The following is a 27,459-nucleotide window of genomic DNA, read 5'->3' on the forward strand; positions in this document are numbered from 1 at the left end:
GACATTCAGCGAAGTGAATCAACTTTCTCAAGGTTGCAGGGCTCAGACAGCTCTTCCATGAAAACTGAAGGAGCAGTTAATTCACTCCATTGAGATTAACTTGCCTTGTTTCCCTTTGTGACTAGGCTGCCAGGAAGCTCAGCACCTAATGAGGAAGTTCAATTATGGCTAGTGTTAACCCTTAACATGGGTGCTTTGCTGCCCCTTCCTTTTCCTTGTCCTCACTGCCTGTTTTGAGACTTGAAAGACCAATCCTTTCTTGTAATCCATCTTGAGTCCTATTTTGGAAAGATGGAAGGCGTGGAAAAGAAAATTATCTTTCATTGGCATCCCCAGATCCCCTCTCCACTCTGTTCTAGGCAGAGGGGGACATGAATGGACCGCAATGATGGGCTCTCTGGTCTCCGCTTGGGTTTGGCCAACAGAAAGCACCAGTAGGAGGGAGCAATGTCGCAGCCTCCCCTTGTCAGGAGCCTTATCTTGGGTCCTATCACCAAGCAGCACTCCTTCCCTTCCTGCCTGACTAGAAGAGGTAAGTTTACCACAGTAAGCCCAGGGTACTGCCCTTCTCCCTCACTGTTTCCTATACCTGCCCACACCTCTGTAAATGGTCCCTTTACCAAATTCTGAAATTACCCAAGTTGAGTGTTTCCTATCAGGGCCCTCTTACGGGAATGTCTGTATCCTTCCAAACTCATTTATTGAAGTCCTGGCCTCCAATGTGATAATATTTGGAGACAGGCCTTTGGCAGGTAAACAGGTTTAGATGAGGTTGCAAGGGTGAGACCCTCGTGATGGAATTAGTGCCCTTATTAAGAGGGAGAGAAACCTCTCCCCCTCTGAACAGGCACCAAGGAAAGGCCATGGGAGCACACAGCAAAGGGGCATTGTCTACAAGCCAAGAAGTGGTCTCTCATCAGACATGGAATCCACTGGCACCTTTATCTTGGACTTCCAGCCTCCAGAGCCGTGAGAAATACTTGTCTGTCGTTTAAGCCACCAGTCTACGGTATTTTGTTAAGAGCAGCCCGAGCAGACTGACAGGCCCTGAACACAGCGCGTTGTTAAAAGACCTTCTTGTGATCTCTGAAAATTCTGTTCTCCCCTCCCTTCCATGGCTTCCCTTGGTGGAGCTCCACCCAGCATCTCACCCCTCTGGCCAGCACCTTACAGCCGCCTCCTAATGGGCTCCGTGCCCTGGTCCCAGCATCCATACCCGCCCCTAACATCACATCTGTGACACTGCTCCTCCATGAACGAGGCCATGGTCTCCTCCACTGTCTGAGCTCCAGGCAGTAGAGAAATGAGACAATGGACCTGGTGAGTGCAGGCCCAAAGGGACCACGTGTTTCAGGCTTGGCATGAGAGTTAGCCCTCCCTAGGAAGGAGAATTTGGAGACATGGGTGGGGGACCATCAAATAAGGTGACAATGACACCAACATGATGGGTAAAATCATAGCCGTTGCACAGGACATTATGGAGCAGAGAAGGGGCACCAGCTCAGCCTGGCCGGGACAGGGCAGATCCCAATGGGTGAGCAGCTGAAGGTATTCCAGGCAGAGGTAACAGCATGAACAAAAATCAGGAGGCAAGAGACAGCGTGGAGGATGCTGGCTGAGTGGCTGAGGGGGGGGGGGGGGGAGGTGAGCAGGGGCCAGGTGGGCCCACCACAGACCAATAGCGGGCTTTGACTCCAAGCCACAGGCCAGGGGTGTGTTCTGCCCAGGAGAGCTCAGCCGAACTTCATTAAGGCTGGACGGGGGCAGAGCAGAATGGAGGTTGAGAGGCTGGCAAGGAGGTTCCCCACTGGAGACAAATAATGCCTGGTGTTCCCGAAAGGGGTGACACAGAGCCCCAGTCATCTCTTCACCCTTCCTAGCCTCCTAAGGTGCGAAGTTGTGTGTATTACATTAAATTAAATCAACTCTGGCTCCTGGAATGCTCTTCTCCCTGCCACTCCTCTCTCCCTTACTTTCCCTGAACACAAGATGGCCATTAGGACACTTGGCATCCAGCCTCAGAGGCATCTGGCTGCTAAGGGAGCCCCATCTCCCCATCCCGCTCCCCAAAACAGCCTCCATCGGATCTGTGTGTTAGTTTTATTGTCTTTGCTTTGGTCTATACAAAAAAACCAATAACCAAAAACATAAAGCAGTAATAATAAAACTCTCTGCTGGGACCTCCCCCAGCCCCCACACCCATGTGCAGGAGGTGGTGGGGGGAGTTGGAAACAGGAAGGGGAAGAGAAAGCCCCTCACCGCACACCAGAGGGGTCAGCCAAGAGCACTTCTCAGGGGTCAGCTAGGGCAGTTACATGGGTGGGAGGGGGGTGTGAGGAAGCTGTCCCCAAGCTCCCCTGGGGTGGGTGCCAAAGCCAGTTGAGCATTCTGGAGAGAGGAGCAGGCAGTGTCCTGGAGCGGGGGACTCGCTCTCCACATCTTCGCCCCATTTCCCTGGACAATCCCTGAACTTTTCAAGAGAAGCTTTGGATTCTGGGTCTTTGGGCCTTGAACCTGGGTCCCAGAGACCCCAGGGGCTCAGCACAGTTGCTGAATGGAGTTCAGTGATCAGAGCCACAGGAGAAACCAAAGCCCCGTGGGGCCCAAGCCACTGAAGACAGCCCGAGAGGAGGGGAGATTTCCAGGGGAGGGCAGCCCAGGAGGAGGGGCAGCCCAGGAGGAGGGTAGGTTTCTGGGGGAACAGAGGGTGCCTCGAGTCTAAAGCTTTAGTGCCAGGCCCTCGGGGGTAGGAAGGGGGTGTCGGGCCCTGGACCCCTGGCCCAGAACAGAAAAGCAGGAGCAGATCACCATCCCAAGAAAGACCCTACAGAGGACCTCTGGAGGCGTGGGGTTCAGCCGGAAGCTGCAGCCTTGCTGCCCGGGCTCAGGCACTTTGCTATCTCGCCCCATCACCTGCGCGGAGAGCCTCTCAGATGGGAGACCGCACCTGGGGGAGGGGCAGACACAGAGGGATCAGGCTGGGCCTGTGACCCCTAGGAGCTCATGCCAGTCCAGAGTCACCCGCCGACCACCCATAGGAGGAGCAGGACCCCCCACCCCGAGCAGAGATAACAAAACGTGGCAGGCTGAGGCCTTCTCTCGGGGAGCTCAGCACCAAGAAGCCCACACTTATCCCCCAAAAAGGAGCCAGGGTTTCAACGGAAACATGAGAGGGCCTCAGCAGGAAGGAGGTTCTAAAGGGAAGGGAAAGCGCGAGGGAGAGCTGCAAAGTGGGGAGGCATCATACTGGGATCCAGCCAGCTAGGCCAGCATGTGGTCCGCAGTGGGGTAGGGGGGCCGGAGGCCGTCGCTGTAGGTGTCGATGGGATAGTCCCCGTCCATGTCCATGTGCATCTCCAGGGGGTCCAGGGGCACATCACTCGAGTACATGGGGCGGTAGGTGGCATCCATGTCTGGGAAGGAGAAAGGAGCTCCATCTAAGGGTCTCAGGCTACCCTGTGGGGGGCCTGGACAGACCTCAGCCACACTCCAGGGGGCCTGCCCTCCTCCCCAGACTCCCATGCCAGGGATTTGGACAGGAGTACACGTGAACACTACGGTGGCTGTCCCTGGTCCTCTGGCAATGGGGATACAAAGCCGCTTTCTCTCTCACACCCACACAGCACCCCACCCCCCGCCCCAGACTCTCTGGGGTCCTGAGGAACTCTGCACACTTACCATCTGCATAGGGTTCATTGATGGGGATCATGCTCTGGGCCTAAGGATGGAGACAAAGAGAAACATTGTGGGAGAGGGGAAGGGTGGAAAATGCAGGCTCTGGGCTGGGGGGCACTGAGAAGATGCGTCTATAAAGGGTGCCAGGGGAAAAGCAAAGACCCCTTGAAGGGACAGAGGATGAGATGGGGTCACACAGTGCCTTGATCAACTTCCGTCCTCAGGAACCTCCCCAGGGTCCCACCATTCACGCTTGGGGGCACTCACAGAACTAGAACAGCCCAGGGGAGGGGAGTGGAGGGCAGACAGGACTGGATAATGGGTACTGGGAGCTGCCCTACCCAGAATCAGGGCAGCCACCAGCTTATATAGCACTTTGTGAAAGTTAGAGAAAGGCACCCCTGCCCCAGTACTTTATATTAGTTTGGACAAAATAAAAATGCCATTATGCAGGTCAAAAATAGTTAAGATGGTGCAACCTACAACTTCCATCTGTTGAGAATTGTCATAAATGATTCAATTATAAAATAAAAATCTATGAAGTTGACAGGAGGTAGGAGCCCCCTTAAAAGTGCCATCTTTGTGCAGTGTGCAACTTGCACAACCATATACTGCAGCCCAACTCCAGGTACTCACAGCCTCCCAGGCGGCAGGGTCGTGCTTGAAGAGGGAGTTGGTGAGCTCCACAGACACACGCTTACGGTAATCTGGGTTCTTGTCCTCGGAGATGCGGAACAGGACAGCAGCAGCGTAGGTGGCTGAGCAGAGGGAAGAAGACAGGCCAAGTCAGGCCCCTGCCTCCACCCAGACTGGGGGAACAACATCCAGCCTCTCTCCTCATCGCCCCCCCAGCCCCAGCCTAGACCCTCACCGGTGCCCTCGTTGCGGGAGTGCAGGAGCTCCATGAGTGGGGCTGAGGCCCCCTCAGCATCAATGGCGTCGGCTGCCTCCTTGTCCTGGGCCAGCTCACACAGCACCCCAGCAGCTACACGCTGGATGTTCTCCACCGAGGAGTACAGGAGCTGGGGAGGGGGGCGCAGGGCCAGTGTAAGGCAGACTGGCAGCACACCTCACAGCCCTGCCCACCTCTGCCTCCCTTTTTTGGATTTAACCCAAGTCCACACTAGGAAATGTGTAAAGTCTAAGAAAAGTATAAAGAAACAGAAAAGCAGCTACAATCCCCCAGCCAGATACAGCTTGTTAACACACTGGCATACTTCCATTGGATTTTTATCATCACTTTTAAACATATATATATTTACAAATATATATATGTAAATCATATAGATATATGATTCCCTTTTGGCGGAGGAGGTAATTGAGTTTATTTATTTATTTACTTTTTTAATGGACGTACTCGGGACTGAACCCAGGACCTCGAGCCTGCTAAGCACGCTCTACCACAAAGCTATACCCTCCCCCTGTAGTACAGGAGAGCAGATCTGACTCTGTTGTATCTGTTCTTTTAGCTCTAACCGGTGTGCCCTGTTTTCTAGGTTTATTCTTGCTAGCTCTGCACTCTTTGTAAAACATTGTTGCCTTTAGCCTGTCTGGTAAACAGGAGAGCCTTTTCTCAAGGCTCTGACCTTTAAGGATATTAACACTTCTGCACTTACATAAAGACAAGCTGCAGAATAGAACCTAACCTTTGTTTTGTTGAAGGTTTACAGGGGCACCATGACCTGACCCACGTGGACAGCTGCAAGAACAAAGAATTCCTGCAGCAAGAAGTTTGTAACAACCAACCACACCCCCTCCCGGTTTTCTGTGTAAAAGGAGCCTGTATTCTGACTGGAGCAGGATGGTTCCCCAAGACGTTAGTCTGCCATCCTCCTGGTCCGCCTGCTTTCTGAATAAAGTCACTATTTCTTGCCCCAACACCTCATCTCCCAATTTTTTGGCCTGTCATGCAGCCAGCAGAACAGTTTGGACTTGGCAACATCCCTGACAGATTCCTGTTTGTTTTTTTTTTTAAATCAAATATTGTAGCAGAATGCTTTTTCCCATATAATTCAACAGCTGTTCTTAAAAACCTGAGTTCATATTGATATTCAGGAGAGAAAGAGGCAAGGTAGATAGGCAGGGGATTGAGAGGTATAAACTACTAGATATAAAATAAATAAGCTACAAGGATATATTATACAACACAGAGAATACACCCCAATATTTTATAGTAACTATAAGTGGAGCTAATCTTTAAAATTATGAATCACTATGTTGTACATCTGAAATTTACATAATACTGTACATTAACTATATCAATAGAAAAAAAAGGATGGAAGGAAGAGAATGCTACAAAGCAAACAAAAACAAAAATTAAAAGTCCTCATCGATCACAATTGGAGGTAGTTACCGGTACCAATTCCTTGCTTGGAACATTAAAAATTAAAGGATTAAAAAAAACTTAAAGGAAAATTTCAAAGACAAAAAAATTCTTCAACACCATTGTCTATCACCTCATGATATAATGGACCTTTTTTTTTTTTTAAGTTTAGATTTTTACTTTCAGTTTTTTGGTTTTTGTTTCCCCTTAACAGAGGCATTGAGAATTTTACCCAGGACCTCGTGCACGCCAAGCACATGCTCTGCCACTGAGCTATACCCAACAAACCCCTCAGTCTGTCCTCAATTCTAAGTAAGGTTGCAATTGTCAGCGGTGTGCATACATCTATTATCATATTTAAATCACATCATGTTGGGGAAGGTACAGCTCAGTGGTAGAGTGCGTGCCTTGCATACACAAGGTCCTGGGTTCAATCCCCAGTACCTCCATTAAAAACAAGTAGATAAAAACCTAATTACCTCCCCCGCCAAAGATAAATTAAAAAAATTTTTCTTAAAAAAATCACATTATGTTATTTCAAAAGGAGCAAGTCCCAGACCTGTACTACTTGATCAAAGGAGACCAACATTTTCAAGGCTCTCTATACATACTGTGGAATTGCTTTCTGGAGAGGTTTTACTACTTTATCTTCTCCTAGTGGGGTATGAAACAGCCCATTTTATAGCATCTTCACCACCACAAAGCACTCCCATTTTTTTCTCCGCCAATTTGATAGTGGAAACTGGGCTCTCACTGCGGGGTAAGCTTCATTCCTTTAAACTCCCAGGGCTGAGCATTGCTTGTTCATGAGCCACCGGGGAATTGCACGTCCTCCTCCTATTACCCGACTAGGGTCTACTATTACCGAGCTCTCTTACATGAAAGATACCAAATTCTTGTCTGCTCTGATGCTTGCAAATATTCTCCCAGTTTGCTGTTTACTTTTTAATGCTTTCAGGCTGTCTAACATTAAAACATCATTCTTGTTTTCATTTGTGGCCTCCTTTGCCTTTGAGCTTGGAAAGGCTTTCCCACGCTAGGATTTGTTAAGTGGTCACTCTTGGTGTGGCCACTTTTCTCCAAACTCCTCCAAAGACTCTTGATGCCTAGCCAAGATGCCCTCAAACCCAAGGCTACCAACCTTCCCCTTCCAGTAGTGGGGATAAGCAGGGGTTGGGGGGAACCTCTCCTGCCCAGCTGCCCCAGACTCACCTGCACAAACAGGGGGATGGTGTTAAGTCGGAAGATCTCCATGCGGTTCATGGGATCCCGGGCAAGGATGTGCAGGGCTCCAGTGCAGCCCTCCACGATCTCCTCCATCCTCACGCCATCCTGCACAAGAGAAGGCACTGGGGTATAGCAGCAGTGGCTCTTAGGCGTGGACACACACCTTAGGCGTGGACACACACACACACACACACACACACACACACCCCATGACACTAGCAACTCTCTCTGGTCCTTGGAGTTGGTGTCAATTGCAACTTGCCTCCCAAGATGCTCACATGTGCACACATTCACAGAGGACACCCTGACTCCTGGGGGGTGGCAGTCCCAGGCCCCACCAGCTCACTCACCGTGTAGGGCTGCTGGGTGCCTGCAGCCACGTGGCGCTGGGCATCCTGGTGGGCCTTGACCAGCAGCTGGACAAGGCGGGGAATGACCGCTGCCTCCTGCAGTGGGGCATGGTTGGCTGGGCACAGGGCCAGATTCCGGATCAGGCCGATGGTTGCCTGGCAAGAAAATGGACACCCATTCAGGGCATTTCCTGGGCATCTGGAAGACCCCACTTCCCCAGCATCATCTCTTCCCTCTCATCTCTGTTCCCCTAGGCCAACCACAGACATGGTGGAAGAGCTCCAGAAAATGAGACCACCCCCAGCCATGCTCCTTATTCCATAGAATCTGTGGGTCCTCATGTCTGACTCTAACGGTCCCTCCTAAGATGATACCCCATTCCAGAATATTCCACCAGCCCCCACGCCCTGGCCCTAACCCCTGTCCCCTCTCTCTTAACCACCTCCTCTCTCCAACAGACAACACTACTTGCTTTTCTGACAGTTCTGATTATCAGGGAGTCCTCATTAAGGGTGACCCCAAAGCCTCCTGCTATGGTGATGTTCATACTGTAATCAATCCCTAGTAGGGCAGCTCTGGGAAGAGGTCTTCTTCCCAGGTCCCCCAACTCCCAAGAGTCATTCTGGCCTCCTAAGTTTCCTCAGGATCTAATAAAGCAATTTATCATCTCACTTGATCCTAAAAACAAGAAGCCAGGAGGGCAGGGATGAAAAGCATAGGAGAGAGGATGTCGTGAACACGGGGTGGATGATCTGCCAAGGTCACTTGTCAACTTAGCTGCTGAAACAGGAGGCAAGCCACCCCCCCCCCCGCCCCCTGCCTCAAGCTTGCCTTGACCAAGCCCATGGAGGGGCCACGTGCTGCCCTGTCTCTAAAATAAAAAATATATAATCACTTAGCATCATTCTTATCTGCACTGTTAAGTTGTTGAAAATTACAGCAGTAAGTCCCTGCCAGCTGGCTCCAGACCCTAGTCTGTGGTAGCCCCTCCTTGAAGCTCTATTCTCGGGGATGGCCCAGCTGTAAGACAGATTCTGGATGTCAGAGCCATTGTGAAGGTCTAAACCGTTACATTAAGAGCGGGATGAGCTTTTGCCTTATTGGAGCCACTGTATTACAGGCCTCTTTGTTACAAAAGCTTTGCCTGTACCGATACAGCGCTTACTCCTGTCTTCAGAGCTCCTTCCCTCCCCTGACCCCACCATGCAGCAGGCGGCACCTTGACCAGTGGCCACTGGTTGGGCTGGTTAAGCAGCTTCACGATGGCTGGGATGCCGTAGTTGAGGCGCACAGAGTTCTGGGCCATCTCTGCCTCGGGGTGGCGGCTGGTGAGGTGGCGCAGGGCACAGACAGCGGGCTCTGTGATGTCGTCCTTGTCGCCCGCGCGCAGGATGGCATGGATGAGCGCCTCCACGCCGCTGTTCTGCGTCACCAGCGTCTTGTTCTTGCTGTTGTTACACGTCAGGTTGGACAGAGTACCCGTGGCGCAGGTGAGGACGTTGACGTCGTCCACGCTCAGCTGGTTCACCAGGATCTTCAGCACGCTCTCCAGGCCCTCCTGGGGTCGGGGGAGGCAGTGGAGAGTGAGGGAGACTCCCCAGGGCAGGGTCTTCCCAATATATCCGAGGGGAGGAGGACAGCCTAAGGGGGTCTCCAGCACACTTAGCTGATGATGCACCCTGCCTGTGTGTGCCCTCTAACTTTCACCTCCGTGATCCCACCGACACCCCATGAGAGGGTAATTCTAACCCGTGGGGCAGCTGGGGCTCAGAGAAGTTGAGGGCCTTGCCCACAGACACACAGCTAGTGAGCTGGATATGAACCCAAGCCCATCTCTAAGCTCCATGCTCTTTCCTCCACCCTCTCCTGCCCCTGCTCTGGGTCCACAGATACAACAGAGCTCTACGCAGGCCAAGGGAGGCCCCTAAGCCAGAAGGAAACTGTTGAGGAGGCCATATGCTTCGGTAGCAGGCCCAGCTGACCTACTTTTACACACTTCTCACCTTCCTAGGCCTTCACTGCTGCCCACTCAGTGGTCCCCAGGCCAAATCTGCTTTCAGGAAACATCCCTAACCCAGAAGTCGCCCTTCTCCCAGGGAGAGTCACGTGGACCTTGTGGTAGAACAGAAAAACCCCAGGCTCTGGGGGGCAGACATTTCTGGGTTCAAATCCCAGCTCTGCCATTGACTGGCTGTGACCAAGGGCCATTCCTTAACTCCCGGAGCCTGTTTCTTCATCTAACGATGGACCCCACACTCTCCCTCTGGGTATCGAAAGGGGTAAAGGGCCAGTGTCCCCAGGTGCCTGGCGGAGTCCAGCACATGGTGTTTGATAAGCAGCCCACTGATGCAGTTCTTAGGAGTGACGGTCAGGGTGCAAGAGAGGACCAGAAGACCTGTCCTAAAACTGCATTTCTCCCTCAGTTGTTTTTAGCCATCGGGGCCCCCAGGCTGTCTCTCGCACACTGCTACTCCCTGCCCATGGTCTAGATCAAAACAGTTCCTCTGGTACCATCTGAACCCCGGCTTAGAAACATCAGCCTCCCTCTCCTAGTCCCCTTCTTGAATCTCTAAGAGAGGTTAGAGCCTTAGGTGAAAGGGATGAGGGGCTTGAGGGCACTTCCAGCCTCAACCACAGTGGAGCCAGATTTAGAGGCCTCAAGTCTCACAGGCTCCTTAAGGTCAGACTCCCAGACAGGAGGCTGGCCGTGCTAAGACGGGAGGCCAAGGCAGCTGAGGAAGCAGACCCAGGCCCAACCCGTCGCTCACCTGCTTGGTGGCCACATCCGAGAGGTTACGCAGGGTCCAGAGGCAGTTCTGCACCAGGCGGGGGCTGTTGCTGGTCAGGTGTTTGCCCAGGGCCTGCATCCCACCTGGGGTGGGAGATAGGGAGCACGTCAGCCATAGGGGAGCACAGTGGATGGAGCCCAGCCACTAGTTAGGGCCCCTGTCCTTGCCCACCCAGCCACATGGGCCATCCTCACGGACCATAGTACTCACCAGCCTCCACAATGGCGGGCTTATTGCTGGAACACACAGACAGCACCTTGAGCACACGGCTGGTGGTCCAGAGCAGCTTCTCATAACTGTAGTTGCGCATAATCTGCACAAGGGCCTGGGGTCCTCCATTGGCCAGGATGATGAGCTGTGGGGGGAGGGGGGAGGGAATGTGAGACAGATGAAAAATATGACAAGGAACAAAGAAGGGAGAGAGGGAGGTGACAGAGCTGTTTTCACTGAGCTTCATCGAAAATCTGAATAGCTTTTGTGATGATTAAATAAGCCAAAATGTAGGAGAAAATGATAATACACAGTGCTGGCAAAGATGAGGTGAAACTACTAACAGATATCACCACTGATGGCATTGTAAACAATGCAATCCTTTTGGAAAGTATCTGGCAATCTGGGAAAAAGCCTAGAAAGAGTAAAAACCCTTAGCCCCACTGATGATAAAATGTTCTCACTCTTTGGGAAAAGCTGTGTCCCCAAAGATGTTCATTACAAGTGGATAGTCATAAAGATGTTCATAAAGATGGAAAATTGGGATCAACATAGATGCCCTCCATCAGAATACAGTCCAGGTCCTCCACTTAATGAAATGTTATTTGCCATTATAGAGGGTGATTCTGAGGACAGTTGAGCCAACAAAAAAAAAAAGCTTTTAAAAATATCATGTAGAAAACAGACACAAACTGCTCTGACTACAACTATGTACCAATATGTCCACAGGAAAGCACTGGAGGAAGCATGTGAAGATAACAGGGGTTATGTGAGAAGGATGAATGTCTTCTTTCGTTTATCCTCAAAATATTCAGTAATACGATGAAATATGTACACCTGCATATACATACACAGTTAACCTAAAAAGGGTTAAGGAGGCAGTGGCTGGAAGCTGCAGCTGGACGGAAGGTGATGCCACAGGAGCGGCGGTCCTGGTTGGGAGCCCACCTTGCTCTCCTGGTTGCCATAGGCCAGGAGCTGCAGGCAGTCGGTGGTGATGGCCAGGAACTTGGGGTTGTTCTTGTTGAGCAGGGGCACCATCTTTTGCAGCCCATCCGCCAGGCGCACCGCCATCTTGGCGCCCTCCTGGTAGAGCAGCAGGTTGTGCAGCGTGGTGATGGCGTAGAACAGGACAGACTCCACAGGGGAGCTGGGATGGGAGCAGGGGGTTTTTGTCAGTCAGGTCCTAGATGGATGTAGGCTACCTCCCCCAGTACCGACACACTTATAGAAATAACCGTCTGCTAGTATCTCATCATCCTTTGAGTCTAGCCTCATCTTTTTTTTTTTTTAAAGGAAATAGCTTTATATTTTAGCACCTGTAACAAACAAACAAACAAACAAAAAAACCCAAAACAAAAAAATATCACCCAAGTAAATAGGTCCAGGAATGTGGTTTTAGAAGCTCCCTTTGGAGAATGTGTGAACAGAGGATATAATACTGGCTGTTCAGTAAAAAGACCTTCATTCAAGTCCTAGCCAAGTCCCTTTTTCACTGGATGCCCTCAGGTGATTCATCTGACCTTTCTCATTCAGTTTTTTTTTTTTTTTTTCACTTCAAAACCCAGAATTTTATAACTGGCATAAACATTTCCATTACACCAAAAACAACAAAATACCTAGAAATAAGCTTACTTAACCAAGGAGGTTCCCTATACTCTGAAAACTGTAAAACACTGATGAAGGAAACTGAAGAGGATACAAATGGAAAGATAACTTGTGCTCTTGGATTGGAAGAATCAACACTATCAAAATACTAGCCTCACTCTTACATACAGAGCACGCAGCATCTCTCCTCTCTCCACTGGGACCATGGCTCCTGCTCTGGGCTCCAGGCTCAGTGCTAAGCTCACAGTTAAGTCCTCATGACACCTGTCCCAACTGAGTAACTGTCATGTGGAAGGCCTCGTTCTAGAGAGGCATTGCAAGGGATTCATAGAAGAGTGGAGTCAGTATCTCCACCCTCAGGGAACTGGTATGTGAGCAGATGGGCCATGCTGACTGCCACTGTGAGAAGGGCGGGCCAGGAGACCCCTCCACGATGCTCAGACACACCCAGGTCAGCCTGGTATGGAGGTAAGGAAAAAGGCAACATTGCCAGGCTGGGAAAGATAAAGGTGGCAAGGGACTTTGCACAGGATACTCCCTCTGCCTGGAATACTCTTCCCTTCATCTACACCAGCCAAACTCCATCCAACTGCCAATCCCCTGACATTAAAGTCAACAGCTTCTTAGAGCTCCTCTGACCGAACTTGGACACACCTTTGCCCTAGTCTATACTGTATCCTAATAACTAACCTGCGAGTTACATGTCTGTCTCCCCTGCTAGGCTGCGAGCAGCTGAGCACCAGGACTGGGCATGGCTCTATACCTGGCATGTAGTAGGTGCTCAGTAAATGTATGGAAACCCAGGGAAGAGAGAGGAAGAAGTCCAAGTGAGGGGAAGCAGTAATACCAAAAAGCATGACACTCATTTATATGTGTGTCTGGGTACTTCTGTAGGCACGGGCATAAAACAAAATGTTCATTGCATGGCCTATTGGTGAAAAATAACTTGACTGTGTATTTTTCTATTTTCTCTAATGAATCCTATTAAAATAAAAATAAAATAAAAATAATAAAATACTTTTCACGTATTAGAATTAAAACAATGTTCCAATTAAAATTGGGAAGGCTGTCTTATTTGTTTACAATCCACTTCAGTTTCTGTAAAACCAGTTCTTTTGGAAACCAAATAGAGGTCCCCATTTGGATGCAAAATAAGACCAGCCAAATGCAAGACAGATGAAATCAAATTTAGATTGACCCTTTGATTCTTATAAATTTTATCAGAATGCTTTCACCCAAATAGCTGGGACTCATCTGAGACATTTGGAATGATTTCTGCACTGGGGAAGCGTAGACGCCAAGAGGGGAAACGCGCCCGCAGTGAGATGGGGTGGGTACCTGAGCATGCGGACCAGGGCAGGGATGCCGCCTGACTTGAAGATGGCAAGGAGCCCCTCACGGTGATGGGAGAGGTTGTGCAGGATGCTGGTGGTGCAGCGGGCCGTGTCCAAGTCACTGGTGTTCTGCATGGTGCGCACGACAGCCGCCACCAGCTGGGGTGAGCCCATCAGCGCCCGCCGAGACGCCTCCTTCTTCGACAGCTGGTTCACAATCATGGCCGCCTTGGTCACCACTACCTGGGGGCAGCGGGGAGGAGGGGAGGATGTGAGCAGATGGGCCAGGCTGACTGCCACTGAGAGGGAAGGGCCAGAAGACCCCTCCACAACATTCAGACACCCCCAGGCCAGACTCTTCCTGCTAATGGGGCTCTGGATCAATGACCTCGCTCCACCCCGGGTAGGGCCCTCTCCTACAGACATCTGACATCTCCCCTCCCTGTCATGCCTGTACCCCAGCCAGGCCCCTCACAGACCGGGTCCTCATCATTGAGCAGTTTGGTGAGCTCGGGCAGGGCCCGGGTGGCCAGTTCAGCGTCGTCCTGGTAGTTGATGAGATGTACAATGGCTGACTTGAGCAGCTGGGATGGCTCGGCCAGCCGCTGCAGGTTGGTGGTCTGCCCCTCCACCTGAGTGGCCAGCAGCAGCGAGCTGTCTTCTCCTGTCACACCAGGACACATGGCCTCCCGCACCCGCTTAGCTCTGGCCGTTGTGGACATCTGGTACTCCAAGTCACCTGGGGGCCAACAGGCAGGGACTAAGCTGCAGGAAGTGGGCAGGGGGACACTGGGGAGCAGGGCAGGCTGGGCAGACTGTCCCCCTGGGTTCTCTGGCTGCCTCTGGCCCACCACTCACAATTCTGCTTCTAACTAGTGACCTTAAGGAGGTCACATCGCCTCAGTTACATCATCTGTAAAATGGGGCACCACCTGTTCTGTCCATTGCAGGGAATTCTTATGAGAATTAAACGAGACAAGTTGTAAATTGCTCTTAGAGGACATGATGCATATACTTGGACATATCACTATAAGCAGATTATTGTATGTCAACTATACCTCAATAAAGCTGTTGGTTTTTTTTTTTGGAATTAAGCTGTTTTTTTAAAGCAGAAAAAAATGTCAGTGATTATCATTATTAATAGGAATAGCTAACTTTGTAAAATATAATTTTATCTTTTTAACTGAAGTATAGTTGATTTACAATGTTTCAGGTGTACAGCAAAGTGATCCAGTTATGCATTTATATATAAATCTATTCTTTTTCAGATTCTTTTCCATCATAGGTTATTATAAGATATTGAATATAATTCTCTGTGCTATATGGTAGGCCCTTGTTGGTTATCTATTTTATATATGTTAATCCCAAACTCCTAATTTATTCCTCCCCCACCTTAGCTAACATTTTTTTGAGTACAGGCACACCTCGGAGATACTGTGGATTCAGTTCCAGACCACTGCAATGAAGTAAATATCAGAATAAAGACACACAAACTTTTTGGTTTCCGAGTACATGTGAAAGTTATGTTTACACTATTATGCAGTGTATTAGGTGTGCAATAGCATTATGTCTAATAAACAACAAGGACCTACTGTAGAGCACAGGAAACTATGTCCAGTATCTTGTAATTACCTATAATGGAAAAGAATCTGAAAAAGAATAAATGTGTGTATATAAATATATAGAAGATATATATTATATATATATAACTGAATCACTTTACTGTACACCTGAAACTAACACAACATTGTAAATCAACTATACATTATCAAAATTAAAAAATGAATATTAAAATGAAAAAAGTACATATCTTAATTTTAAAATATTTTATTGCTAAAAACTGCTGACCATTATCTGAGTCTTCAGCAAGACATAGCAGTAATATCAATGGTCACTGATCACAGATCATAAGAAATATAATAATCATGAAAAAGTTTGAAAAATTACAAGAATTACCAAAATGTGACAGAGACACAAAGTGAACAAATGTGGTCGGAAAAATGGCACCGACAGATTTGCTCCATACAGGGCTGCCACAAACCTTCAATTTGTAAAAAACGCATTATCTGCAAAGTATAATCAAGTGAAGTGCGATAAAATGAGGTGTGCCTGTATTACTATGTGCCAAGAGTGAATTAAGTGCTTTCCTTACATGTTCTCATTTAATCTTACAACAACCCTACAAAGTAAGACTATTATTATCTCCACTTTACAGATGGGAAAACTGAGACACAGAGAGGTTATAAGAACCCAACCTGGGATCTGAACTCAGACAGCCCGACTCCATAGCTCAACCCCGACTCTATGTCTCTCCCTTAACAATCAGGTAGAGACAACCTAGGTCTCTTTTCAACCCTGAAATCTCATGATTCTAATTATACCCTCATCCTCCCCAACGGAGGCAACTCTCCCATTACATGGGCAGGCAAATGGAGGCCCAGAGGGTCACCTAGTAGTATTCAGCAGATCAGAGGGAAAGTCAGGACTGCAGGTTTCAGAAAGCAGGAGGTGGGTTCTCAGCTCAGACTCCAGGCTCCACCCTCTGGTGGATCTGAGAGTCCCACAAACAAATGCCCCGCAAGTGTCCCAATGGCCTGGGGAGAGGGAGGCAGAGGTCCCATCCTCCAGTTAGTCGGAAAGGAGGGGACATCCACACTGCTTTCCTACCTGGATGCTGTACTTCAGCTACCAACACAATGCCTGGCCCTGCCAAGCCGAGCGGCCTCTGCCTGCTGCCAGGGAGCAGCTCCCTGGGAGCAGAGGCCGAGCTCCACAGTGGCACAGGCCACCACACCCTACCCTGCACCCTTCCCAGCTCCCACGGCTCACCACACTGCAACACTCAGGGCCCAGGAGGCACCTGCAGACAGCAGCTAGGACTGGATACTCCTCTCCCCAAGAGAGGCGGGTGCCCTGGGCTGGCTAGCATCCCCACCCCTGACTAAGCTCCATGCCTGACTAAGCGGTCACTCCACCACCCAGCCTTGGCCTATTTGCATATTGGGATATGCCAGCCTGGTCTCCTCCCCGCCCCCCACCAGGAGCCCTCAGGCTTGAGAACTGCACCTCCTCTACCAGATCTAGGGTTCCCTGAGGGCTGGAGGTCTGCCTGCCCTTCAAACTCCTCCTGGACCAAAAGGACTGTGTCTCCCCAAGAGTCCATGGGTTCCCTGAGGGCAGCAGTGATGCCCCCGTATCACAAAGTTCATGGAAAGCAAGGACAGTGAGTCTACCTTCAGACCGGAGGGCAGGGTCTATGCCTCCCCTCCATTCACGACGTTCATGAAGTGTAATCTGCCTCCCTCCCAGATGGGGGCGCCCAGAAGTAGCTGTGCCTCCTCCCTCAGACTCGTGAGTCTAAGAACAGAAACTGTGCCTCCCTCCTCAGACTGGGGGCCCCTTAAAGTCTGTCTCTTTTGACCCTGACTCCCTCCAGGGCCCAGCCTGGTTTTCTGCTGGAATATTCCCACAGAAGAGCCCCCAGGCCCGACCTTGGCTCTGGGGCACCGCCTGGGTGTAGGTGGTGGTCTTCTTGAGTGTGTACTGGCGCCCGCAGGCCTCGTCCTCCTCCATGATGCCCTTGCTGCTGACCGAGGGCACGCAGGTGTTGGCCCCTGAGTGGATGCCCGAGTCATAGGTGTACGTCTGTTGCCACTCAGTCACCTTGATGGGTTGTTCAATCAGGTTCATCACCTCCATGGTGGCTGCTGGGGACACAAAAGAGAGGCAGGAAATTAGCTGGCCCTGGTGGAGCATCCCATCACCTGGCGCAGTCCCCATCTTCAGCCTCTCCCCCCACCCAGTCCACTGCCCCTTACCCCACCACAGCCCCAAGGGCCCCAGTGGGCTGTGGAGGAGGTGGGGTGGGAGACAGAAAGGACCAATCCCAGGGAGGGACTGCCCAGGATGGGATGCCTGTGTGAGTCCTGGGCTTGGATCTCTGACCTCCAGCCCAGAACCCCGGAGGGAGAGCGGCAGTGAAGGAGCAGATGCCCCAACCCAGCCCTGGGCTCCCTCTCCTGGCTGCCCCTGCCCAACACCCCCAGAGCAGGAGAAGGCACTCAGGGCCTCCAGTAGCTTCTGGGGTCTCAAAGACCCACCCCCATCCACTGGGGCCCCTTGGGAAAGGCTGCGGAGGTGAGGCAGCTACACCCCAGGCGCTGGGCAGGAAACCCGGTGGGGCAGGGAAGCAGTCAGACAGGTTTCCCCGGGAGCCCCAGGCTCCCTTAGAGACTCCAGGATCTCACTTTCCTGCAGATAGGACAGGATCCCAAGTGATTCAGAGGACCAGGCCCTGAGACCCCCATCTCTCCAGCACTCCAGCTCCTGGAAGCCTTTCCCAGAATTCTGAGTCCCACTGACTAGGTCCAATCTCAAGACACATGCTACCGGGCAATTCACTGCTTTGTTGAACCTCCATCCTCATCTGTAAAACCTGGATTGGGGAGGGGATGGGGAGGCCTACTGGCTTTGTAAAGGGCCCACGGTGCCTGGCACATAGTAGGTGTATACTGTTGATGGCCTTGGCCAAGTATCAGTAGTGCCTATCCCTAGGGTGCTTTCTCACCTCCTGGCCTCCTCAGGGTGGGGCGGACCTCGGATGATCATGCTATTCAGAGACACGGAGGCACTTGAGGTTAATGAATAGCTGGGCCCAACTCTGGCCCAGGGAGGTGAATTCCCACTCACTCTGTCCAGCTCCCCTGTGTCGGGAGCTGACCTCCAGAGTCTAGCAGCTGGGAGGAGAGGCAAGGGAAGCTGTCCCCAGTGAGCGGTTTCAAAGCACCTGCTGTTCCCCATTTACAGATGGGGAAACTGAGGGTCCACCCAGCAAGGAGGCATAGCAGAGAAATGGCAGAGCCGGGACCAGGCCGAGGCATGAGTGACACCCGAGTCTGGCCTGTGAACACCCAGCGTGGCCTCAGAGAGCAGACAGACCCCAAGCTGGTCCACCCATGAGGCTGGGCAGCAGCACCTTGCACCTCAAACCCAGTGTCCTATCGCCTTGGGAGATAGAGTGAGGATGACGCCAGAGTAGTAGGTGAGTCTAGCCCCACCCCAGGAACAAAGATCACCAGGGATCTGTCTTCTGGGAGGGCCCAGTGCCACCCTCCAAGAGGATGATGAATGACCCTTCAGGTCTCCCTGCCTTTTATGGCAACACCGGCTCCTCCCTGGCCTGTGAGCACACCTGGAGCAGGCAGAGGCAGGAGCCAGACCAGCTCCCAGCAGTCTCCTTCCTCTCCTCCCATCAACCCGAGTGACTCAGAGTTTCAGGCTGATAAAACAGAAGCAGGCTCAGTGCCACCAGATGTGCCCAGCTGCTTTCCAGGCACTGGCCAAGCATGGTTATTTTGGGGGAGCCCCCACCCCCACCCTAACCACACACTGCCCAGCATGCCTGCCTTCCCTGGAGAGAGAGAGACAGAGAATGCAAGAGAATTTGGGAGGAGAAAGCCAGTCACAGAGCAGCCCCCAGGGAGGAGAAAATTCAGGCAGGAGGCCTTGGACATGCAAGCACGGGAGGAGAAAGATGAAACCATCAGTATATACAGTTGCACTAACCCTGTAAATGCCACTCTGTGAGGCAGAGGGCTGAGCTGACATCTCCAACATCTGGGTGCTGAGTCAACATCTGACCACGAGCCTCAGTCAGACCCACTCAGGACAAACTGTGTATCTCCAGCCTTATCAGTAAAAACACCTCATCCAAGCCAGAAAAAGCCATTCCCCAAGTAGAGACTGCAATCTACCCCTGGCGCTTCTCAGCCAGAAGGGCGTGGGCCTTGCCTGGAACCTCACCATGTCCAAAGGGACCACTGAGGTCAAGGCTGGCCATAGGAGGGGCATCTCCTCTGCAGGCCCCTCACCAACCCGCCAGCCTAGGCCTGGAGCCAAGAGAAGCTGAGGGCTGGACAGCTGCCCAGGGCCAGACAGAGGCCTCACGGAGGTCAAAGGATCCACAGCGGAGCGGGCGGGGGACAGTCGCCTTAACTATCTAATGAGTCTCATGCTTCCCTCAAAGCAATGTGGACTGGCATTTTATTATTCCCAGTTTCTAGGTGAGGAAGCAGGCTCCACATGGAAAAACAGTGGCGCTGTTAAAATCCAGGTCCGCCTCAGGGCAGACCAGCCTCCAGCTGACCAGGCAGGGCTGCTGCCCTGGGGTCAAGGAGAGTCCACCAGATATCCTGCTGCAGAAGGGAGTGAGGGGCAAGGGGCAGCTGCTCTGAAGTCAGGAGTCCCGAGTTCCAGTCCCAGCTCCGCCACAAACTTGCTGGGTATCCTTGGGTGACAACTTTCCCTCCCTGTGCTTTGTCTATAGAAAGGGTGGCCCAGGTGATCTCAGAGGCACGTTTACATTGAAGCTTCTAGGAATAAGGAATCAGAATTCCCATGACAGACAAGAAGCGGTTGAGGGTGGACAAGGTTAGAGGTGGAAAGAATTTCAGAGAGGATAAACCCCAAAGCTCTTCTGGAAGAAAGGATGGTAGAGGGAGCTGATCCTGCCACAGAAAAGCTCTAAGTCAGATCTAAGTCAGATCTCATGCAGGAGTGTCAACCAGCCCCACCTTTCTCCTCACCTACTCCCCAAGAGAACTAGGGGAATTCTCCCATAGTAACAAAGGTGCTGTTTTTACAGTTCCCAGGGTGGAGGGCGCCGCACCCAGTTTGGTCTCGTCCCTCTACACCCTGGACTGGGAGCAAGACCCGCCACAATGCCCCTGGACAGAGCCAGGGCAGGAGGAGGGGAGACAGATGCGGGCCCTGCCCATGCACCCAGCTGGAGACGGGCAGAGCCAGACACAGGACACAGGGCGGTGCTCTGACTTGAATGGGGGTACTTTGTTTAGCAGCATGCTCTATTGTTGGCAACACAGGAGGAAGAAGCCAGCTCAGAGATCACAGGGTGGGGTGAAGGACCTCACAAGGGACAGGAAGAGAGAAGACAGGGGCCCTGGAGAGGGTGTTCGAAGGACCCCTCCCCCACCGGTCCACACTGGCCAGCAATCTGCAAGAAAGCCATAAGGCTGCTTTGGGGCGGACCCTGCCCCGCACTCCTGGTTCCTCCTCTGCATGGCCCACCCAGCAGGATGGCACTGGGCACTCTAAATCCAAGACTGTCCTGGCAGACTGTGACCCAGCCGTGACATTAAAAAGAACTCCCACCAGAGCTACATCAGGCTCTGGCCCCCGCCCGGACCCACCAGCAGTGACGGGCACAGCTGGGCTGGGCTGCAGGATGCCAAGTGTCAGTAAGACAGCTGGAAACTAGGACAGGAATGGGCTGCCCAAGAGGCTTGCTGGGACCAGGCTCAGAAACATTGCATTAGAGGACAAGAAGGGCAGAGGTAGGGCCCTCCAGAAGTTCCTTGGGCCAGAGGCCAGCACCCTGTACAGACTCAGGATCACGCGCTCAGACAATGACAGAGGAAGGGGGCTGTGGGCAGGGCAGAGGAGTGTGGGGGTCAGGGGAGAGTCTCCATCCAGCCCCACCACTCAGTGACCGTGTGCCCTTGGTTAAGTCACGCGATTGCCTTAAACCTCATCTGTAAGGTGGAGACGATCAAGACACTCCTTTTTTTAGGCTGTTGTGTGAACTGCACACAACTGTGACTGTGGAAGGTTCCTGTCAACAGTCAAGGCCCAGGCGAGTGCTCTTCTATTAGGGAAGCAAAGAGGCATTGGAGGCGGCCAGCAGAGATCAGCCTGGAGAGGTGGCCAGCAGCCAGCCTGCTTTTTGGGACCCAGTACCCAGGGCAAGACCCAGCCTTCCTTTCCCTGACCCTCTCCAATGAGGGCTAGGAGGGGAGCTGCCTCCTGGCCCTAGGCCAGAGCCCCTGGGGCAGGGTGGGGATGTGGTTGGGGAGGAGGTTATGTCCAGGTCCTGGGACGAGAGGCCAGGTGGAGATGCTGCACTGCCCCTCTCCCTGGTCACGTGAGCTGCCTTCTGCAGCCAGGGGGCAGGCAGGCCAGTCGGGCCTGGACATTCCCCACATAGCAGCCCCAGGGGAGAAGCTGGGCTCAGCCAGTCACCAGCCCCAACCCTTCCCTACTCTGTCTCTGGCTCCAGCAGAGATTTGGCCAGCGGTCCCAAGCACAGATGGACAGACTCTAGAAAAGTACAGAAACAGACATGACTGCTTCCCTTGAGAGCCATGTCTCCCCCATCAGGCTGGGACTTCCCAGCTAGGCCTCTCCCCTCAGACTGGTGGCTCCAGGAGAAAACCCCCTGCAGGCTAGAGGTTCCTTGCCAGAGACTGTGGTCTCCCCCATCAGACTGGTCATTCCAAAAGGGCAGAGACTGAAGTGGGCGCCATGCATGGCCAGGGCCCTGGGGACGGGAGAAGACACAAGCCCATCCGGAGCTTCCGGAGGAAACCCCTCACTTCCGGTCTGGAGGACAGCCCCAGCTGGGGCCGGGGACTGGCTGGGGGTGGGGGAAGACTCAGGTCAGACCGACCCAGCTGCTATTTGTTTTCCTCCTTCTGGGCTCCTTCCCAAAGCAAACAAACCAGGGTGGGAAAATGAAGGAGACTTGGAGGAGAGGGAAATACCCAGCCAGGTGGCTCGACCCAGGGAAGAGGGCTCCAGCTGGAGCTCTGTTGCCTGCTGGTGACCCTGTGCAGGCAAAAAATCCCAACCTGGCAGATGACCCCAAATTGGAACTCCTAGGAATGGAAAAAATGCTCTACCAGCCTCGGGAAACAACAGCAAAGGACTGATTTGTGTCGGTAATGGTGACATATCTCAATACACAAGTGCCCGGTATCCCCATTCAACCACACCCAGTGGGGCTGGGGGAACCCTGACCCCAGGTGGTGTCCACTCCTCAGGTATGACTGGTCAGTTTCATCCTGCAGGGATGACCGCTGGGCCCGCTCCTGGGAAAGAGGGACAACTCGACTTTTAGTTTCCTGTGGAGAAAACTAGGATTTGGATAAATGTTTGGTTAACATTTGTTTATAGAGAGCGGGGGATCATCAAGATGGAGACTGAGGAAAAGGGGGATGCTAAGAGAAGAGAAATAAATGTAGTGGTAGTTGCCTCAACGGAATGGGATTATGGGTGATTTTTTTTTCTCTTCTCTCATAAACTTTCCTGAACTCTCCAACTGTTTTGTAAAATGATCATGGCGGGAGGATAGAGCTCAGTGGTAGAGGGCATGCATGAGGCCCTGGGTTCAATCCCCGGTACCTCCACTAAAAGAAAGAAGTAAATAAAGAAACCTAATTACCGCCCCCCAAAAAGAAATAATTTTTTTAAAAATAAAATGATCAGATGTTACTTTTTCAACCAAGTGGGGGAGTTCCATGCAGTGCAACCTCCACCTCACCCCCAAAAAAGCAATGTATTGATTGTCCAGCCCCATCCCATTTCTCCTGTGTCCCTGCCACTCGCCAGACACAAGAATCAACTGTCCCCACAGTGGAGAAAGAAAGCAGACCTGTTAACGCACATTCTGCAGGTCATGGAAAGCCCAGCCCAGCTTCCTGCCTTGAGGGCCTCCAAAGGCTAAGAGGCCAGGAGGCTGAGCAAAGGGGAGTGGTCAGTTTTCTCTTCAGCTTGGCCAAGGAAGTTGCTGGAAATTGGGGCAGTCCGTGCCCCTCAGACCTCCACCAGATCCAACCGTGTCCCAGGAGGGAGGCTTCGTGGTGTCGCTTACAGGAACACCAACCCGGATGACCTGTCCCAGACACAATGCTCTTTCTCTTCACAGGGGTCACAGGGCCAGAGGCTCCAGGCTATCTGCCCCTCACATCCAGTCTCTCCTTCCAAAAGACACAAGACTGAGAGTTTCTCCCCAGGGACCCCAACAGATTTCAGACATGCCCCCAAAGGTAGTTGATTTTTGCCTGCCCTCTCTCCCGAGTCAGGCTGGCCCTCCCCCAGGTCACAGGGATGGGGCCCTGCTCCATCCTCTTCAGAGAAAAGCTGGCTCTGAGCCTCCATCAGCATCTCCCTCCTACTCCTCAACATCTCCTCTCTCACAGGCAGTAAGTCCTTCCTCCAGTCTAGCCTCCACTCCTTCCAAAACAGTCCCAATTGCTCTCGTGTCCTCAGGGTTGTTGGAAAACCACAAACCCGTCACCCTCTTTAGAGCCATCAGCCAGGACTGAGTTATTCGAGCTATTCTGTCACAGCAAGTCCCCTCAGCCTTCTCGAGGATCGATAATCCCCATGCTGGGGTCCCCTCCTGACCCTCAGGGGATCCGGAAGCCCAGTGCTGATAGGCTCTGTACCCAGACTGACACACGCAGAGGCCCATGCTGGTGTCAGGTGCCCAGTTGGCAGACATACCAGAGCCAGGCAGGTCTGAGAGGACAGTGACACCAGCCCCTCCCTAGAGGACCAAGGCTCTGCTGACCCCACCCCTATCACCAGAAAGGCTCTCTCAGCAGAAAGAAACCTACTCCCAGCCTCAGGGCTCCCAGCCCTAAAGCAGAGGGTTGCCAGTTCCCCGCCCAAGAGCAGCCTGGCAGCCTTGACTGGTAGAGTCCTGTAGGGCAGTGGCCCAGGCCTAAATCTGACTTTCATTTCTCTCCACTCCCCAGGGAACAGGACCCCCCCCCCTTTATCTTGGCACAGCCCCAAGCCCCCAACAAATCAGACAACTCCCACTTCCTATGCAGGGACAAGCCCAGAACAGTCCATGGTTCTGCCCAGCTCAAGCCAGGCAAAGACAACAGCTTTGACTTCTGCCCTCCTCTCCCGGCCACAACCTCCTCCACACATCCGCCACAGCCCCTGGCCCTGGGGACACAGCCCCCTCCACCAAGAACCAAAAACCAAGGCATGGGGGAGGTTTCAGAGGGCTGGAGGCTGGGATGAGTCACCTCCACCTGACAAACCTGCCCCCACCATCACCACCCACACACACCTTCCTGGGCCCTTTTGAATTATCTTCTCCCCAAATTCCCAAGCAGAGACTGTCAAAAAGGGATGGCAGAAATTCTTCCCAGAGCCACAGTAGGGTGGTATATAGCAGGTCAGACTCTGGGCTTGGAGCCAAAGGACCCAAACGCCAGCCTTGGCCCTACTTGGGTCTTGCTGTGCAACCTTGGGCAAGTGACTTAACTTCCCTGAGTTTCAATTTCCTCACCTGTGGAATGAGGTAATGATACTCGAGGGATGGTCATAAGGATTAAGCGAGAACAGTTAATGAAAGTGCGTGGAATCTGAAAAGCCATCCCTTGCCTTTTAAGTTACCATTTATTTGATATCATTATTCCCATTTTGCCAAGGAGGTACTGAGGCTCAGAGAGGTAAGGTGACTTGACCAAGGCCACACAGGTAATGAGTGACAGAGCTAAGAATCAAACCTAGCTCAGTCCCAGCCTAAATCCCATCTCTCCAAATAAACAGCCCTTCTGTGTATGAGTCAATTGCCCCATCGCATTCTAAGGTAGCTCTTCTTCCCAATCCTTCCCAGTCTCTGAGGAGAGACCCTCCCTACCCCCCAACCCCGCGGCAAGCAGTGGTACCTGCCCCATAGTTACCTCCTTCGTTCCCATGAGCTGCAATCCTCAAAGCCTCAGCCCTGGCAGCCCAAATAGAGGTTCCAGAGGGAATAGGGTGTAACTGGGGCTCGGGGTGGGGCGGGGTGGAGAGTGCTAATGTCACCCAAGCTGGGGCCTGATCTATTAAGAAATGACTAATTGGATCATACCTTTTTTCTCCCTCCAGTCCAGTAAGTAGCCAGTTTGCACCTCCTAGCAATCTTTCTGGGTATTATCTTTTCATTGCCACAAATCATATTAGCTAAACTAATCATTTAACCAGAGTAATTACAATGCCTTCCCCTCCTCCACTTTGGCAGAGAAGAGGGAAAACAAGTTATTTCACCCAAATTCCATGCCCTTGTGACTCCCCGGAGGTACACCACCCACCAGAGCGGAAGAGGGATGAGGTTCCGTCCTGACTCTCCCCTGACCCAGGGCGGAGCCTGACTACAGCCCAGGACACTCCTTGTGGATGGTCTGACCTCAGCCCCACTCTCCAATCTACAGCCACAGTGGAGTTGTAGGGCGGTGGGGTCTTCCCAAGTGACTCAGGGCAAGCAACCTGATTCCCCCAATCTTGCCCTCACCCCAGGAATGAGGGAGCACCTGGCTCTTACATTCCCCTCTTCTCCCCAAGGAGGCCAGAGAAGGGGCTCTTAGGAAATTGGAGGGTCGGGAAAAGGGCTAACACAGTTTTGCCTGAAACTTCCCCCCTAGAAGCCTTCCTTCTGTCCCACTTTCCCCATCAGGAAAGGGGGTGGGTGGGGAAAGGACTGCAGAAGGCTCCAGAAGGAATGCACCTTCAAAACCCAGAAATCAAATAGAAATCCAGCCCCGTCGCTCCAACTCTTCAGCCTCAATTACTAGGCAACTAATGCGGGGGATGGGACGGGAAAAAAAAAAAAAAGACCAGAACAATCGCTCCCCCCTTCAGTCAGTTTGGCCGAGCCCTGCCCCACCCCCATTCCTGGGGAGGGGGGCAGAACTCGGGAGAGAGCCTCTAAGGCAGGCCTCCTGCGAGGGGGTGTGGTGGTCCCCGGAGGCAGGAAGAGAAGGAAGAAGCTGCTTCCCCTTTGGCCCATCCCCCAGACCCCTGCCCCCACCTCAGGCCCCAGGGGCCCGACAAACAGGATGGAGGTGGGGGCGGGGAGGACGGGGTCAAAGCGCCGGCTCTGGACCAGGTTCAGCGTGGTCGGCTAGTGGAGGGGGCTCTGCCCCAAGAAGGACCCCGTCAACCTGGGGGAAGCGCTGGGCAAGGAGGCAGGAAAACCCCGAGAAAGCTGCCGTGAGTACTTCCTCCTGGAAAGTTTGTTTTGGGTGATTTTTTCCGCCAAGAAGAGGTTAGAAAGGATGAGTAGTCCTGTTCCCAAATCAACACTCTGAAAGCCGCAGCTACTGGAAGCAGGGCGGGCGACCCCTCCGCCCAGACCCCAGTCCGAGCCACGGGTGCCAGCCACCGGCTGGTTGGCGGAGCGGATCCCTACACCAATCCCACTTCCATCCCATTCCGCCTCTGCTGGCCCAGCCGTAGCCCGGCACCCACCGGAGCGGAGCGGAGGCGCCGCAGGTACAGTCCCGACCCGGCTCTGAGAACTGGAGGACAGAGCCTCTAGACTCCGTCTGCTCACCTGCTCGGCAGGTGGGGCCCGCGTCGCTGGGAAAATGTGCTCTCAGCCCCCACAGTTGGGCAAGCCGGGCGCAGACAATAGGGCCCCACCCAGGCCCCGGGGAGTAGAGAGGGAGGGAAGCGAGGATGACGCGTGAGGTGGGGTGAGGGTGGCCCCAAAGAGACCAGCGGCAGCAAGTTTCCCAAACAGTAAATTCCTGACTTCAGAGTGAGCCCCGGAGCTCAGGCGTAGCAGGTTAAAAGTCTTCCCTGCAAGAGTCAGGGCCAGAGTCAGGGATTCGGCGTCAGGCGAGCTTCGCCTCCCTGGGGAAGGCGCGACCCCGGAGGCACCTGCCTTGACCCCTCCCGGCCCTTTTCAGACTCGGGCTCTTCGAGCCCCCAAGTGCGCTCTGCTCGAACCTCGCGCCCCCTTACTAGCCGCTCCCAGGACCCCAGCGCGCCCCCTACCGCCGGTGCAGTATGGCGCTCCCTGACTCCCTCCCTCACCTGCCCGGAGACGCGGGGATGGGCCTCTACGCCACTCGCCAGCCTTCCCTCGCCCCAGCGATACCTGCCCCGATCGTCCGCACCTGCGTGTGGAGCCTGGCCGGGCTGGGTAGGGGTCGGGCCGGGATGGGAGCCGGCGCGGGCTGCAAACTGAGCTCGACGCGCTCGGGCGGCGGCTGCTCCGGACTCTGGCCAAGGCAGCAACTCAGTAACCGAACAAAAGGCGAAAGGACCTCACAGCCAAGCCACGCCTCTCGCCCCTCGAAGCTCCGCCCCCCAAGGGAGACGCCCACCCAGTGATGTGGGCTCACTGGCTGCCTCGCCT

The 27,459-nt window shown here is 52.9% G+C and overlaps 1 protein-coding gene across 4 annotated transcripts; it reads right to left on the reverse strand.

Annotated features, from left to right (window-relative positions):
• Positions 1-2,081: 2,081 nt before the first annotated feature.
• Positions 2,082-27,356, reverse strand: JUP (junction plakoglobin). Of its 4 annotated transcripts, none has more exons than XM_064496094.1 (15): positions 27,218-27,356; positions 17,009-17,224; positions 13,997-14,256; positions 13,522-13,760; positions 11,524-11,725; positions 10,576-10,720; positions 10,345-10,448; positions 8,796-9,134; positions 7,576-7,731; positions 7,211-7,330; positions 4,547-4,697; positions 4,312-4,433; positions 3,679-3,718; positions 3,248-3,413; positions 2,082-2,947 (listed from the first exon to the last, which is right to left on the reverse strand). In XM_064496094.1, the coding sequence occupies exons 2-14, from the start codon at positions 17,214-17,216 to the stop codon at positions 3,262-3,264; spliced, it is 2,238 nt and encodes a 745-aa protein (XP_064352164.1). In that variant the 5' UTR covers positions 17,217-17,224; positions 27,218-27,356; the 3' UTR covers positions 2,082-2,947; positions 3,248-3,261. The 4 variants fall into 4 exon arrangements, with proteins under 4 accessions (XP_064352164.1, XP_064352162.1, XP_064352161.1 ...); XM_064496092.1 differs by having other exon boundaries at positions 17,009-17,221; positions 27,218-27,348; XM_064496091.1 differs by having other exon boundaries at positions 27,135-27,346.
• Between the last annotated feature and the right edge of the window lie 103 nt (positions 27,357-27,459).

Source organism: Camelus dromedarius, chromosome 16 (genome assembly GCF_036321535.1).
Source record: "Camelus dromedarius isolate mCamDro1 chromosome 16, mCamDro1.pat, whole genome shotgun sequence".
In the NCBI taxonomy this organism is placed as follows: Eukaryota; Metazoa; Chordata; class Mammalia; order Artiodactyla; family Camelidae; genus Camelus; species Camelus dromedarius.

Bases quoted from the DNA above. Each gene is read 5' to 3' on its own strand.
- JUP (XM_064496094.1), bottom strand. From the start codon at position 17,216: ATGGAGGTGATGAACCTGATTGAACAACCCATCAAGGTGACTGAGTGG. The intron at 10,721-11,523 runs GTGGGCTCCCAA...CTCCCCCCACAG, and splicing joins ATGGCAACCAGGAGAGCAAG to CTCATCATCCTGGCCAATGG. The intron at 4,698-7,210 runs GTGAGTCTGGGG...CCCCCTCCCCAG, and splicing joins CCATCCCCCTGTTTGTGCAG to CTCCTGTACTCCTCGGTGGA.